General features: G+C 48.5%; 1 protein-coding gene across 1 annotated transcript in view; it reads right to left on the bottom strand.

The window, feature by feature from the left end:
- fat1a (FAT atypical cadherin 1a) overlaps nt 1-17,178 on the bottom strand; it is a 245,429-nt gene that overhangs the window by 82,133 nt on the left and 146,118 nt on the right. The window contains 1 exon segment of the mRNA XM_034187623.1: nt 8,857-8,996. Within this exon segment, the coding sequence (XP_034043514.1) occupies nt 8,857-8,996 (140 nt within the window).

Here is a 17,178-nt window from a genome sequence, read left to right on the forward strand (position 1 = left end):
AGTCATCCTGTCCCATGTGCAGAAAAACACCCCCAAAGCATGATGCTTCCACCCCCATGCTTCACAGTAGGGACAGTATTTTTGGGATGGTACTCAGCATTCTTCTTCCTCCAAACACGGCGAGTGGAATTAAGAACAAAAAGTTCTATTTTGGTCTCACCTGACCACATAACTTTCTCCCATGACTCCTCAGGATCATCCAAAGGGTCATGGGCAAACTTCAGACGGGCCTGGATGTGTGCTGATTTAAGCAGGGGAACCTTCCGTGCCATGCATGATTTTAACCCATGACGTCTTAGTGTATTACCCACAGTAACCTTGGAAACAGTGGTGCCAGCTCTCTTCAGGTCATTGACCAGCTCCTCCCGTGCAGTTCTGGGCTGATTCCTCACATTTCTTAGGATCATTGATACGCCACGAGGTGGGATCTTGCATGGAGCCCCAGTCTGATGAAGACTGACAGTCATGTTTAGCTTCTTCCATTTTCTAATAATTGCTCCAACTGTTGGGAAAGTGTAGTGACACGGACCCACAACAGGGGGCGTAAATGAACGGACAATGGAAGGAGTCAAATTATAACACTTTACTGTTGTGAATGACACAACCAAACACAGCAGATTTCAGAATGTGCAAAAGTCAATCAATAAAGGTGTCGTGTGGGCAGGCTCGACGATAAGAGACGCCCGTCTGGAAACGAACCGGAACCACACGATTTCCACTACCACCGAACCCGAGGAATACTGGAGCCGCCAAGTCCTGAAGTCCCCAGGTGGCCACCGTCTCAGCGTGTCGGATCTGGTACTGCTGGCAGAAAGCAAAGACAGTCAAGTGTGGGTGTGTGAACACCCAGCAACAATCCTGGTGGGAATTCCACCTCCACCTCTCACTCAATACTTGCAGCGCGTCCTCAGAGGAAAAAGAGTGCAGTATTGCACAGCCTCCACAAAAGGACCGGTACTCCTGCAAACACTCACAATAAACAGATTTTCAGTATTACCACGAAGGCTGAGGATATTACCTCTAGATGAAGATGATATCTCGGCAGTGTGGTGGAGGTGTCTTCCTGCTTTTATTCCAGATGTGGGTTGGTTGATTAGTGACCGCTGTCACGGATGATGGGTGACAGCTGTCATCACGGCTTGTTCCTGAGGCGGCAGCGCCCTCTCGTGCCTGAAGCCCGCACTTCAGGCAGGGCGCCCTCTGGTGGTGGGCCAGCAGTAACTCCTCTTCTGGCGGCCCACACAACAGGACCCCCCCCTCAACGGGCGCCTCCTGGCGCCCGACCAGGCTTGTTCGGGTGGCAACGATAGAAATCGGCCAGGAGGGCCGGGTCCAGGATGAAGCTCCTCTTCACCCAGGAGCGTTCTTTGGGTCCATACCCCTCCCAGTCCACTAAATACTGAAAGCCCCGGCCCATTCGACGGACGTCCAAGAGCCGGCGAACTGTCCAAGCCGGCTCCCCGTCGATAATACGGGCAGGAGGCGGCGCCGGACCGGGTGCACAGAGGGGTGAGGTGTGATGCGGCTTGATTCGGGAGACATGGAAAACCGGATGGATCCGCAGTGAGGCGGGGAGTTGGAGCCTCACTGCGGTAGGACTGAGGACCTTCAGGATGGGGAAGGGTCCAATGAAGCGGTCTTTTAGCTTGGGGGACTCGACCTGGAGTGGAATGTCCTTAGTGGAAAGCCATACCTCCTGCCCGGGCTGGTATGCGGGGGCCGGGGACCGTCGACGGTCTGCATGGGCTTTAGCCCTCGTCCGGGCCCTCAACAAGGCCGAACGGGCGGTGCGCCACACCCGACGGCATCTCCGCAGGTGGGCCTGGACCGAGGGCACACCGACCTCTCCCTCCACCAAAGGAAACAAAGGGGGTTGGTACCCCAGACACACCTCGAACGGGGAGAGGCCGGTGGCAGAGGACACTTGGCTGTTATGAGCGTACTCGATCCAGGCCAGATGTTCACTCCAAGCCGTCGGGTGTGTGGAGGTCATGCACCTAAGGGATTGCTCCAACTCCTGGTTGGCCCGTTCGACCTGTCCGTTAGTCTGTGGGTGATACCCAGACGAGAGGCTTACGGTGGCCCCCAGTTCCCGGCAGAAACTTCTCCACACCTGCGAGGAGAACTGTGGACCGCGATCCGAAACGATGTCTGTTGGTATCCCATGCAGCCGGACGACATGGTGGACCAGGAGATCCGCCCTCTCCTGGGCCGACGGGAGCTTCGGGAGGGCCACGAAGTGGGCCGCCTTGGAGAATCGGTCCACTATCGTGAGGATGGTGGTGTGTCCCCGGGACAGCGGGAGGCCCGTGACAAAATCCAGACTGATGTGGGACCAGGGGCAGTGAGGCACAGGAAGTGGCTGTAGGAGTCCCTGTGCCTTCTGGTGGTCCGCCTTGCCCCTGGCACAGGTGGTGCAGGCCTGGATGTAAGCCCGGACATCAGTCTCTAGGGACGCCCACCAGAAGCGCTGCCGGACCACTGCCACGGTCCTACGCACCCCTGGGTGGCAGGAGAGCTTGGACCCGTGACAGAAGTCCAGAACAGCAGCTCTGGCCTCTGGTGGGACGTACAACCTGTCTTTCGGTCCTGTTCCGGGATCCGGGCTCCGTGCCAGGGCCTCCTGGACGGTCTTCTCCACGTCCCAGGTCAGGGTAGCCACGATAGTGGACTCCGGTAGAATGGGTTCCGGTGGATCCGACAGCTCGGTCTTGACTTCCCGTTCATGCACCCGGGACAGGGCATCCGATCTTTGGTTCTTGGTCCCGGGGCGGTAGGTGATCCGGAAGTCAAAACGGCCGAAAAACAGTGACCAGCGGGCTTGCCTGGGGTTCAGTCGCTTGGCGGTCCTGATATACTCCAGGTTCCGGTGGTCCGTGAAAACCGTGAAAGGCACTGACGCTCCCTCCAGCAGGTGTCTCCACTCCTCAAGAGCCTCTTTCACCGCAAGGAGCTCTCGATTGCCCACGTCATAGTTCCGCTCTGCTGGGGTCAACCTGCGGGAAAAATAGGCACACGGGTGAAGAACCTTATCGGTTTCTCCGCTCTGGGATAGCACGGCTCCTATCCCTGAGTCAGAGGCATCCACTTCAACCACAAACTGGCGACTAGGATCGGGCTGCATCAAGACCGGTGCAGTCGAGAACCGGCGTTTCAACTCCCTAAACGCGGCTTCACACCGATCCGACCAAGTGAAGGGAACTTTTGGTGAGGTCAGGGCCGTCAGGGGGCTAACTACTACTATACCCCTTAATGAACCTCCTGTAGAAATTTGCGAAGCCGAGGAACTGTTGCAGCTTCCTACGGCTCGTAGGTTGGGGCCAGTCTCTCACCGCTGCGACCTTGGCCGGATCCGGGGCGACGGAGTTGGAGGAGATGATAAACCCCAGGTAGGACAAAGAAGTGCGGTGGAACTCACACTTCTCGCCCTTCACAAACAGCCGGTTCTCCAACAACCGCTGCAGGACCTGACGTACATGCCATACATGGGTCTCAGGGTCCGGAGAAAAGATGAGTATATCATCCAGGTATACGAAGACGAATCGGTGCAGGAAGTCCCGCAAGACGTCATTAACCAAAGCTTGGAACATCGCGGGGGCGTTAGTGAGGCCGAACGGCATGACCAGGTACTCAAAATGACCTAACGGGGTGTTAAATGCCGTCTTCCATTCGTCTCACTTCCGGATCCGAACTAGGTGGTATGCGTTCCTAAGATCCAACTTTGTGAAGATTTTGGCTCCATGCAGGGGGTGAACACTGAATCTAATAAAGGCAACGGGTATCGGTTGCGAACCGTGATCTCGTTCAGCCCCCGGTAATCAATGCATGGACGAAGACCGCCATCTTTTTTGCCCACAAAAAAGAAACCTGCTCCCGTCGGAGAGGTGGAGTTACGAATCAACCCGGCAGCCAAGGAGTCCCGGATGTAGGTCTGCGTTGATTCGCGCTCAGGTCGGGAGAGGTTGTACAGCCTGCTGGACGGGAACTCCACACCTGGCAACAAATCGATGGCACAATCGTACGGACGATGCGGGGGAAGAGTGAGTGCCCGATCCTTGCTAAAAACGTCAGCAAGATCGTGGTACTCAACTGGCACCGCCGACAGATTGGGGGGAACTTTGACCTGCTCCTTAGCCTGGGAACCGGGAGGAACCGAGGATCCCAAACACATCCGATGGCAGGTCTCGCTCCACTGTACCACCACCCCGGACGGCCAATCAATCCGGGGATTGTGTTTCAACATCCAGGGGAACCCCAGAATCACACGGGAGGTAGAAGGAGTCACAAAAAACTCAATCTCCTCCCTATGATTCCCTGACACTACCAGAGTTACTGGTAGTGTCTTGTGTGTGAGTAAAGGGAGTAGGGTGCCATCTAGTGCTCGCACCTGCAATGGTGTAGGTAGCGCCACCAGAGGGAGCCCTACCTCCCTGGCCCATCTGCTGTCTAGCAGATTCCCTTCTGACCCTGTGTCTACCAGTGCTGAGGCCTGAAGGGTTAAATCCCCGCTAAGGATTGTAACTGGGAGCCGTGTGGCAATATGTGTGTGTCCCACGTGAATTTCTTGGCCCACCCTAAGCCCAGTTTCTAGGGGCGGGCGTTGGTGTTTAACCGTTCGGGGCAATTGCTCAATTGATGCTCCATTGAGCCACAAACAAAACACGCCACGTGTGGAAACCTCCTCTGTCTATTAGGTGGTCTAAATGTGGCCCTGCTCGTGTCCATAGCTTCGTCAGCAGGGGGAGCTGTCGCCCCACGGGACGTAGAGGCCAGGGAGCGTGGGAAGGGCGGACCTTTCTCGGACCCGGAAGGAAGAGGGACGGCTCGCGCCCGGCCACGTCCTTCGTCTCGTTCCCGACGGCGTTCCTCCAACCGATTGTCTAACCGTATAACGAGATCAATAAGCCCATCTAATTTCCGCGGTTCATCCTTGGCCACTAGGTGCTCCTTTAGGACTCACGACAGTCCGTTTACAAAGGCGGCGCGGAGCGCAGCGTTATTCCAGCTGGACCTCGCAGCCGCGATGCGGAAGTCGACTGCATAAGCGGGGGCGCTCCGGCGTCCCTGTCTCATTGACAGCAACACAGTTGAAGCGGTCTCTCCCGTTAGGGTGATCAAACACTGTTCTGAACTCCCTCACAAACCCAGTGTACGTGTGAAGGAGCCGTGAATTTTGCTCCCACAGCGCTGTAGCCCAAGCGCGTGCCTCTCCCCGAAGCAGAGTGATCACATAAGCTATTTTGCTTGCGTCTGACGCGTACATGACGGGACGTTGTGCAAAGACGAGCGAACACTGCATAAGAAAGTCCGCGCACGTCTCCACACAACCTCCGTACGGTTCAGGAGGGCTTATTTATGCTTCAGGGGATGGTGGGAGGGGTTGTTGAACCACCACTGGAACATTTATATCTAGCACAGGATCGGCAGGAGGAGGAGCTGCAGCAGCGCCCTGAGCGCTCGCCGCCACTTGCGCGGAGAGAGCCTCCACCCTGCGGTTCAGGAGGATGTTTTGCTCGGCTATTTGATCCATCCGAGCCGTAAAGGCGGTGAGAATATGCTGTAGCTCACCAATCACGCCTCCTGCAGACGCCTGCGCTCCCTGCTCTCCCATTGGCTGTTCAACAGGCTGGTGACGCCCCTCAGAGTCCATGACACTGGCCAAGATATCCTGTTGGGAAAGTGTAGTGACACGGACCCACAACAGGGGGCGTAAATGAACGGACAATGGAAGGAGTCAAATTATAACACTTTACTGTTGTGAATGACACAACCAAACACAGCAGATTTCAGAATGTGCAAAAGTCAATCAATAAAGGTGTCGTGTGGGCAGGCTCGACGATAAGAGACGCCCGTCTGGAAACGAACCGGAACCACACGATTTCCACTACCACCGAACCCGAGGAATACTGGAGCCGCCAAGTCCCGAAGTCCCCAGGTGGCCACCGTCTCAGTGTGTCGGATCTGGTACTGCTGGCAGAAAGCAAAGCCAGTCAAGTGTGGGTGTGTGAACACCCAGCAACAATCCTGGTGGGAATTCCACCTCCACCTCTCACTCAATACTTGCAGCGCGTCCTCAGAGGAAAAAGAGTGCAGTATTGCACAGCCTCCACAAAAGGACCGGTACTCCTGCAAACACTCACAATAAACAGATTTTCAGTATTACCACAAAGGCTGAGGATATTACCTCTAGATGAAGATGATATCTCGGCAGTGTGGTGGAGGTGTCTTCCTGCTTTTATTCCAGATGTGGGTTGGTTGATTAGTGACAGCTGTCACGGATGATGGGTGACAGCTGTCATCACGGCTTGTTCCTGAGGCGGCAGCGCCCTCTCGTGCCTGAAGCCCGCACTTCAGGCAGGGCGCCCTCTGGTGGTGGGCCAGCAGTACCTCCTCTTCTGGCGGCCCACACAACACCAACAGTTGATCTTTTTTCACCAAGCTGCTTGGCAATTGCCCTGTAGGCCTTTCCAGCCTTGTGGAGGTCTACAATTTTGTCTCTGGTGTCTTTGAACAGCTCTTTGGTCTTAGCCATGTTAGTAGTTGGAGTCTTACTGATTGTGTGAGGTGGACAGGTGTCTTTATGCTGCTAACAACCTCAAATAGGTGCTTCTAATTTGGAGTAATAAGTGGAGTGGAGGTGAACTTTTTAGAGGCGGATTAACAGGTCTTTGAGGGCCAGAATTTCTGCTGATTGGCAGGTGTTGAAATACTTATTTGCAGCAGTAACAGGCAAATAAATTATTAAGAAATCATACATTGTGATTTCCGGATTTTTTTTTTTTTTTTTTTTTTAGATTATGTCTCTCATAGCGGACATGCACCTAAGATGAAAATTTCAGACCCCTCCATGATTTCTAAGTGGGAGAACTTGCAAAATAGCAGGGTGTTCAAATACTTATTTTCCTCACTGTATTTGAGCTCTGGGTCATAAACAAACTGCAACACGTGTCCACTTTCCACCGCATCGTCACTTTTCTTTTGCGTTTTCACTTTGTCTGTCATGTAATTTGCCCAAAAATGCAGGGAAAGTGCCATGTTCCAGAAGTAGAATTATACTCTTTCATTTAACCCCTTTAGTGCCCACCCTCAAACAAGACTACGGTGCCCAATCACGTGCGTTGGTGTTTATAAAATAAAACAATCTGCTCTGCAACAAACAGTGATGCTGATTTTGAAAACCGACTTCATACATATGATTTAACAATGTTGCAATAGTGGAAAAAGCAATTCCGTCATAGATGCACTTTAAAATGGAAGCAAGCTAACAGGGGCTTGGTGCAATAACCAGGTTAAGTAACATGAAATCCTTGTGTTTGGTCAATTGTAACTAGTAGAAAAGCATGAGAAGATTAATACTCATGTTTCTTCAAGATAAAGCACTTCTTCACAGGTCCAAACCTTCTGTCTCAGTCAGACCCGTAGAACACTTGCCCAAACCCAAATGTGCATAAATTTATTTTTAAAAATGGGGAATGGCATGGCAGCATATTAAAATCCATGTGCAGTGAACGGCAAGGCTCTCATCTTGTGCACAGCAAATCCTGCGTAATCACTGCATGATTTTCACAGCTCGTTCCCTGTGTTGTCAAAGACCCACATTGTCATCCACATGCCTGATTATCATGACGCCTCTCCTCTTCTCTGCAATATTTCCCTCTCAGTTCATTTTTTTAAAAAACGCCTTGATTTCCCTGCTCTGCTGCTCAGTCACCTCTGCTGAAGCGCAGACATGATCAGTGCTGACAGGGAATGTGATCTGATCCCTCAGGTCAGTTACACACACACACACACACACACACACACACACACACACACACACACACACACACACACACACACACACACACACACACACACACACACACACACACACACACACAGATCTGAGGCAACAGCACAATATCCGAACAAGCTCCAGCTAGATGGACTGATATTTGTACTCCATCTGGCTCTTGGGATGAATCTTGCCTCTTCAAACAAATGGAACACATGAAGACCTTTAAAGTGAGGCAGCACAAAACAAATTTTTGGTATTTTGGCGAAAACTGTGCAAATACTTTGCACTGGTGAAGTTCCCCAGAGGAGCTGTATCAGACCTGATCCATATTATTGGAGTCCTCTTCATTAATCTGACAATTTAAAAACAGAGGTTGTTTCAACTCATCCTGCGCTACAGATCCACAACCAATCTTTAACTGCTGCAACAACCTTAATAACAGTTTTAATTGTGATACAAGTTATATTATGTTCAGTTTCTCATTCAACAAAGTCTAAAGTTCTTCAGGAAGCAGCAAAGATTTGCCAGATTTTTATAAATAAGAACTGAGACATATCTCTGTCAGAATCCACGGAGAAAGAGGTAACTTTCTCTATGTTAATGTTGATATTATTCACTCTTTTGACATTTAATTGATTGCACTGATTTTAAAGGATTTTTACTCGTACATTGTGCAACATGTTAAACTGGCATATAGACAATATTAAAGCGCTTCAGATTCATGGGTGAAATCATGACTAGGATGTCCCTAATTTGTGCTAAAAATAAGTTTACCAAAAAAGGACAGACAAACAACTACGATTAAACTAGATTTCAAATGATAGCTTATTTTAGGCGGTGAGCCATTCTTCAACCTCACATGGCATGGCCCATTTCTCTACCATAAAAAAGCACAAACTTATGCAACATCAATTTGCCCGAGAGCACCAACAGCAATACAATATGAACATAATCCAGAAAGCAGGACAGTGTGACCAGCCTTCACTTAACACTTTGCTCCAGCTGTTTCTCATGAGGGAAAACAGCTCCATGACAACAAGCTCGGCAGCTTCCCACCGTTTCATTAGTGTTTGAATTACCTGGGTGCTGACAGTTCGTGTCCCATCCGTGGCTTCCACAGTCAGATTGTAATTTGATTTCTGTTCAGCGTCCAGGGGACGTGCAACAATCAAGGTTCCGCTGGCCTTCCCCACGTCAAAGCGGCTGTCATAATTACCACCTGTGGATATATTTTTATTAAACAAACAAAATTTATAAACAAAGGATAAGTGAAAATCATCACCTTGTGTGCAGGCAGGAAGGTTATACAAAAACAGGACCGGTAACATAAACATAGAAACATCACTATCTACTGTGCTGATGAAGTCAAATGAACAAATTCATGTTGAAACTTTATTCATGTTATATACCATGATGAAATGTATGATTTTGTTTTCACTGAGTTCTCTGAATGTCTTTGGTTATGACGATACACACTCCAGGGTTTCCCCTACCATTATATAGGCTCAGCGGACCACCAAAAAAGACTTGCCTTTTTAAAAAGACAAGTCTTTTTTTAAAAGACTTGCCAGGCATGTTTGTTCGCAAAGACTGAAGGCACTGAAACAATGGGAATATTTCTAATTAGCTCAAACGAAAAGGTGCCTTGTATATTCTTCTAGCTTTCACTGGTATACCACAGTTGCAATAGTGACCACCTGAAGATGAAACATACAGGCACAATTCTGGATGACGAACCACCAGAAATGGATAAACCACTGTAAGCATTGTGTATTCACATTTATTAAATTACTATTTGCAAGGAACGCTTTTTCAGTGGTTTCACTAGCTACTCTTGGCAGTCATCATTATCAAAGTACTTTAAAAACTGCAACAGTAATGTTTTTATGGCTAAAATATTAATTTTGGAGTTGAACTAGAGAGGTATGACTGACAGATAAACCCCATATTCCAAAATTTAGCATGTTGGGCATGCAAGAGGCAGTCAAGGCCAGAAAATGTCTCCAAATAATCCACAAAATCTGTAATATTTCAATCTCCATTATTGTGGTTTGGGAGCAGTGTTGGCAGTTCTGCTGTTTTACACTGAATTGGACTGCTTTTGAAGTCCTGAAAATTATATTCATTGACTAAATGATAAAAAATACTCTATAGATTAACTGATAGAAATACAGTCATTAATGGCAGCTCTAACATTTTCCTAAGTGTGCTTAAAAAAGCACACTTAGTAAAATCTTTAGTAAATCAGCATCAGCGACAGAGTAAAGACTTTTACTGTGGAAACTGTCACTGTTCTGAATAACTGCCATTTATTTGAAAAGCGTTTAGCCACTGCTGGCTACAATCTGTTTTAGTATGTTTTCCTAAAAATAGGCTTAAACATTTCAACAACTTCTGCAGTGAACCCAACGTGGAAAAAACCCCAACAAAAAATAGGTAGAACTGAAGCACTAATGTGCACCTGACCACTATTAAAACGACATCCACCTAATAGTGATGATAGTGCTTCTATGCAAATAACACCCTAAGGTGAGTCCTGACCAGGTCACTTTTAAAAGGAGTCATTTGGTGCAAAATCTGCTTCTATCGACCATTTCAAATACAGTTGAGATTTGACATCCTCTGTGTCATTTCTGGCCTCTGTGACATACTGTCAGTCAGGGACGTTTTTATCTGGACCTATGCTTGTTCTGCAAGCCGCTGACCTTTCTGAACTGTGACACTCTTAAGGCCATAGAATGTCGAAATGCAGCACGCACAGAAATGTAATTTCTTAGGAAGATAAAAACTGGTTTATTTTAAGATGCATCACCTCAGTGTGTTTGGGATATTTTTGAGTCTAACCCTGAGTATTTGTTTTTAAGACACCTGGTGGCCTATATTATCTTGCTGAAAAGACACAATATATGACTCCCTGAGCACTTTGGTCTGGCCTGAACCTATAGTGCAACGCTGCACTCAGCCCCACTGTCCATAATGTTTAAAATATCTTTAATATCACAATATAGATAATAAACATGAATATGTTATCTTTCTGTGTAGCGTTTTCATGTTTACTTTTATTTCACATGATGGTAACCACTGTTTACGTCATAAAAAACACAACTTCTTAAACCCAGCCTGATTAAAACAATTAACTTTGAATTAAAATTGTGTTGCATAATTCCCCACCCAAATTGTTGCAAATGAAAGGCTTGACAACCACTGGGGCATCAGCAGTGGAGCTCTGGACTACTTCAGAATTGCATTTGTTAATCTCTAGATTAAGATGCATTGTCATTATCTTAAAACTGGTAAAAATTTGATATAAACTGGGATATTGGGGAAAAACATGCAGATGTAGCCATATTTCATCCAAAATTTTGTACCGCTAACATGTCAACAATTTAAAAAGTAGGTCGCTAACATTATTTCTTTGACATTTTGAATTTACGATGGCGTTCCAGGATGCCTCTTGACTGGCATGGATTTTTTTTTCTCAAAGGATTTCTTACAAACAATGAAATCAGGAGAACATTGTTAGCTTGAGTGCTAACGATGCTGGTTAAGGTTGGGAAAAATGTGAACTTAGCTGTAAACAATAGCTCAGTGTTTTCTTTGTTTTCTATGGCTGGCAGCATTTTGCTGGCTTGTTGTCCTGCTCTTTTATCTCTGTGAATCCCTTATAACTGAGGAGGGGGTGTGGTTTGCACTGTCTGCTGTAAGATGACAGATGATGTACAGCTGTGCTACGAGAGCAGCCTCACACTCAATTTTTCAATTACCATCTGTCCCGTTTTTGCCTGTCATAAGGGGGGACGATTGGAACTTTACAAGCAGGAGACAAGCAACCAAAACAGGAATTGAGTCAGTCACTTGTTTGGCTGGTCCTGTGCAGGCCCGGCGCCAGAAAAAAAATATTAAGGGGGCGATGAGTTTATCACAGGGGGCGGGGCCGCCCCCCCCCCCCAAAAAAAGTGCGCACCGGAGGGGACGTGCCTCTGAGCGTGCGTAATGAATTGGGTGCGCTCCTGGAAAGCTCGTGTATTTAGGCTACACCATTGTAAGAGACTGACTGAGTAAGACTAAAGAGTGATGACAGTGTTTTTTTTAATTATTATTTGAACGTATAGTGCCTCAGTCAAGTGATCTCCTGCATACCACAAAACCAAACCAACAACTGATCTGAGAAACGACACGAGACAGTAGATTAACCCCACATACAGCCCTCCATCACAAGCGCAAACACAGCGCAATTGAGCATGACAGTCACACAACGGGTCAAAGATAAACCTTTCATGTACATATATTTACAACAATACATAACTTTAATATCTGTCATTGCGGGCGACTGGCCGTGAACGGAGGGACTAAGAAAATGCATACCGCATGACAACAGCATGTTATTTGCATTATTATCACTTTTTACTGAGATACACAACACGTAACGCGTACATAAAAAGTTGGCTCACTTAACTTTTGTCGTGTCGGCTAGCTGGCGCGCGCTGCTCTCCAATTTGGCCAGTGTGTTCTCATCAAGCTGGCTGCTTTTACTGCTGTTCATTGTCGTACTATCCATGAGAAAATCATCCGGAATATCCATATTGGGACCAAAACACACTTCTCGCATTTTCATCTCAGTTTTTTTTTAGACAGTTCTTGGGCTACGCGCTATGACGTCATTTGTTTACGCATAGCGGGTGGGTATAGCCAGGTACCATCGACGTAAATCTACGATACCGGCCCAGCAACGTCCCGGTAAAGTGATAATAATATTGAATAACTAATATTTTGCTATATTTTCCAGTATTTCGTTTTCTTTCTTTTTTTTTTTGATAACTCTCACATCCGAGGGGGCGGGATTGATGACGTGAGGGGGCGTCGCCCCCAAACGCCCCCTTGTGGTGCCGGGTCCGGTGTTCTGTCGAGATGAGGTGCGCCGTCGGGATGAGGTGCACGCACCTCATCTCGACAGATAAGTCTGTCGAGCGGAGGTGCGCCGTCAAGATGAGGTGCCTCGCATAACTACACATGCATGCACTGAAAAAATTACTTGATGAAGTTCGCTTATTTTGATGGGCAAGTAAATAAAAATCCCAGAAGAAGACCGTAGAGCATGTCCATAACTAATGTAAGCGCTAATCAATGTAGCAGGCGATGCTATAAGTTTACAAAGCCACATGCTGAGTAAAATAAAGCCTTTAAGAGAAAGGGTCTGTGCTGATCGTCTGAAACGGACTTGTGCATTTAAAGTGAAGCAGTGTGTTTCTATATATAATTTTTAAAAACGTTGTTTGCTCCACTGGCTGTTCACCTCCACAGATGAAGCGCACTTCTCCATGGTGGTTAGAGGAAAAAAACAAAAAACAAAAAACAAATAGTTGCATATTGAGCGAGTTGCATCATCTCCACATGTGCAATTGCGCGACGCACCTCATCTCGACGGGTGACGTCTTCAGATCTGGGGTAGAGCGATGTGCGCGTAGCGCAACGCACCTCATCTCGACGTTCACCTCATCTCGACAGGACACCGGTCCTGTGACATATTTTGAAGTAAGTACAGCCACAAGATGGGATCAAAATTAAGTACTGTCTGAGCCACACTCCAGACCAGAATGTGGTGGGCATGAGCAAGAAGAAGAAAATCTGAAGAGGATATGCTAGGTGTTTGAGAACAAGCATAAATCAAGCTTCAAACCTGAAAGACCAAACATGTACAGTCATTTTTAATGTTTATTTACATTATGAAATGTAAACGTGCACGTTTCAGTCTGCTTCGACGTTTTCACTTTGAGTGGCAACAAGAAGTAGTTTACTCTTGAGTTCTTTGTGATCTATGTTCAATATTTTTTCCCATCATTGACACATTTTTGGATAGACATGAAAAAAACTTAATTGCAATATATTCTTTGGAAAATATGATAAATTCTGGTTACCCGCATTTACACAGAAAAAGATGCACTGGATTATAAGTCACAACTGGGCTCAGCCCGAAAGAGTGACTTGGGCCCGCCCTCCTGTGGGTTCACCACCTGCAGAGGGGGTCGGGTGCAGAGAGGATTGGGTGGCGGTCGAGGGTGGGTGGCCCGGCGGCCCGGTCCATGCTCACAGCCCCTGGCTGTTGGGACGTGGAATGTCACCTCGCTAGGGGGGAAGGAGCCTGAGCTTGTGCGGGAGGTTGAGAGATACCGACTAGAGATAGTCGGGCTCACCTCCACGCGCAGCTTGGGCTCTGGTACCCAACTCCTGGAGAGGGGCTGGACGCTTAATTTTTCTGGCGTCGCCCACGGGGAGAGGCGGAGAGCTGGGGTCGCATTGCTTATTGCTCCCCAGCTCAGTCGTCAAGTGTTGGAGTTCACTCCGGTGAACGAGAGGGTCGCGTCCCTACGCCTTCGGGTTGGGGACAGGTCTCTCACCGTTGTCTCGGCCTACAGGCCGAGCGGCAGTGCAGAGTACCCGACCTTCCTGGAGTCCCTGGGAGGGGTACTAGATAGCGCTCCGACTGGGGACTCCATTGGTCTCCTGGGGGATTTCAACGCCCACGTGGGCGGCGACAGTGAGACCTGGAGGGGGGTGATCGGGAAGCACGGCCTCCTCGATCTGAACCCGAGTGGTGTTCAGCTGTTGGACTTCTGTGCTAGTCACAGTTTGTCCATCACGAACACCATGTTCGAGCACAAGGGTGTCCATAAGTGCACGTGGCACCAGGACACCCTGAGCCGGAGGTTGATGATCGACTTTGTAGTCGTATCATCTGACCTTCGGCCACGTGTCTCGGACACTCGAGTGAAGAGAGGGGAAGAGCTGTCGACTGATCACCACCTGGTGGTGAGTTGGATCCGCTGGGAGGGTAGGAAGCCGGTAAGACCTGGCAGGCCCAAACGTATTGTGAGCGTTTGCTGGGAACAACTAGCGGAACCCTCTGTCAGCGAGGTCTTCAACTCCCACCTCTGGGAGAGCTTCTCCCAGATCCCGGGGGAGGTTGGAGACATGGAGTCCGAGTGGACCATGTTCTCCACCTCCATTGTCGATGCGGCTGCTCGTAGCTGTGGTCGCAAGGTCTCTGGTGCCTGTCGCGGCGGCAATCCCCGAACCCAGTGGTGGACACCGGAAGTAAGGGATGCCATCAAGCTGAAGAAGGAGTCCTACTTATCTTTGTTGGTAGGTGGGACCCCAGATGCAGCTGACAGGTACCGGCAGGCCAAGCGTGCCGCAGCCCGTGCGGTCACAGAGGCAAAAACCCGGGTCTGGGAGGAGTTCGGGGAGGCTATGGAGGAGGACTATCGGTCGGCCTCGAAGAGATTCTGGCAAACCGTCCGACGCCTCAGGAGGCGGAAGCAGCTCTCCACCAGCACTGTTTACGGTGCGGGTGTGGAGCTGCTGACCCTGACTGGGGATGTTGTCGGGCGGTGGAAGGAGTACTTCGAGGATCTCCTCAATCCCATCGTCACGTCTTCCGAAGAGGACGCAGAGACTGGGGACTCGGAGGCGGACTCGTCCATTACCCAGGCCGAAGTCACCGAGGTGGTTAGAAAGCTCCTCGGTGGCAAGGCTCCTGGGGTGGATGAAATCCGTCCTGAGTACCTTAAGTCTCTGGAAGTTGTGGGGCTGTCTTGGCTGACACGCCTCTGCAACATCGCGTGGCGATCAGGGACAGTGCCTCTGGATTGGCAGACCGGGGTGGTGGTCCCTCTGTTAAGAAGGGGACCAGAGGGTGTGTTCCAACTATAGGGGGGATCACACTCCTCAGCCTCCACGGTAAGGTCTATTCCAGAGTACTGGAAAAGAGAATTCGACCGATGGTTGAACCTCGGATTCAGGAGGAGCAGTGTGGTTTTCATCCTGGTCGTGGCACACTGGACCAGCTCTACATGCTCCATCGGGTGCTCGAGGGTTCATGGGAGTTTGCCCAACCAGTCAATCAATCAATCAATCAACTTTTTTCTTATATAGCGCCAAATCACAACAAACAGTTGCCCCAGGCGCTCCTATTGCAAGGCAAGGCCATACAATAACCATGAAAAACCCCCAACGGTCAAAACGACCCCCCTATGAAGCAAGCACTTGGCCACAGTGGGAAGGAAAAACTCCCAGCAGAACCAGGCTCAGGGAGGGGCAGTCTTCTGCTGAGACTGGTAGGGCTGAGGAAAGAACCAGGAAAAAGACATGCCGAGAAGGGGGGCAGAGATCGATCACTAATGATTAAATGCAGAGTGATGCATACGGAGCAAAAAAAGAAAGAACAGTGCATCATGGGAACCCCCCACAGTCTACGTCTAAAGCAACATAACCAAGGGATGGTCCAGGGTCACCCGATCCAGCCCTAACTATAAGCCTTAGCGAAAAGGAAAGTTTTAAGCTAATCTTAAAAGTAGAGAGGTATCTGTCTCCCTGATCTGAATTGGGAGCTGGTTCCACAGGAGAGGAGCCTGAAAGCTGAAGGCTCTGCCTCCCATTCTACTGTTACAAACCCTAGGAACCACAAGTAAGCCCGCAGTCTGAGAGCGAAGCGCTCTAATGGGGTAATATGGTACTACGAGGTCCCTAAGATAAGATGGGACCTGATTATTCAAAACCTTATAAGTAAGAAGAAGAATTTAAATTCTATTCTAGAATTAACAGGAAGCCAATGAAGAGAGGCCAACACGGTGAGATATGCTCTCTCCTGCTAGTCCCCGTCAGTACTCTAGCTGCAGCCTTCTGAACCAACTGAAGGCTTTTTAGGGAACTTTTAGGACAACCTGATAATAATGAATTACAATAGTCCAGCCTAGAGGAAATAAATGCATGAATTAGTTTTTCAGCATCACTCTGAGACAAGACCTTTCTGATTTTAGAAATATTGCGTAAATGCAAAAAGGCAGTCCTACATATTTGTTTAATATGCGCTTTGAATGACATATCCTGATCAAAAATAACTCCAAGATTTCTCACAGTATTACTAGAGATCAGGGAAATGCCATCCAGAGTAACGATCTGGTTAGACACCATGCTTCTAAGATTTGTGGGGCCAAGTACAATAACTTCAGTTTTATCTGAGTTTAAAAGCAGGAAATTAGAGGTCATCCATGTCTTTATGTCTGTAAGACAATCCTGCAGTTTAGCTAATTGGTGTGTATCCTCTGGCTTCATGGATAGATAAAGCTGGGTATCATCTGCGTAACAATGAAAATTTAAGCAATACCGTCTAATAATACTGCCCAAGGGAAGCATGTATAAAGTGAATAAAATTGGTCCTAGCACAGAACCTTGTGGAACTCCATAATTAACTTTAGTCTGTGAAGAAGATTCCCCATTTACATGAACAAACTGTAATCTATTAGACAAATATGATTCAAACCACCGCAGCGCAATGCCTTTAATACCTATGACATGCTCTAATCTCTGTAATAAAATTTTATGGTCAACAGTATCAAAAGCAG

Source organism: Thalassophryne amazonica, chromosome 15 (genome assembly GCF_902500255.1).
Source record: "Thalassophryne amazonica chromosome 15, fThaAma1.1, whole genome shotgun sequence".
Taxonomy (NCBI): Eukaryota; Metazoa; Chordata; class Actinopteri; order Batrachoidiformes; family Batrachoididae; genus Thalassophryne; species Thalassophryne amazonica.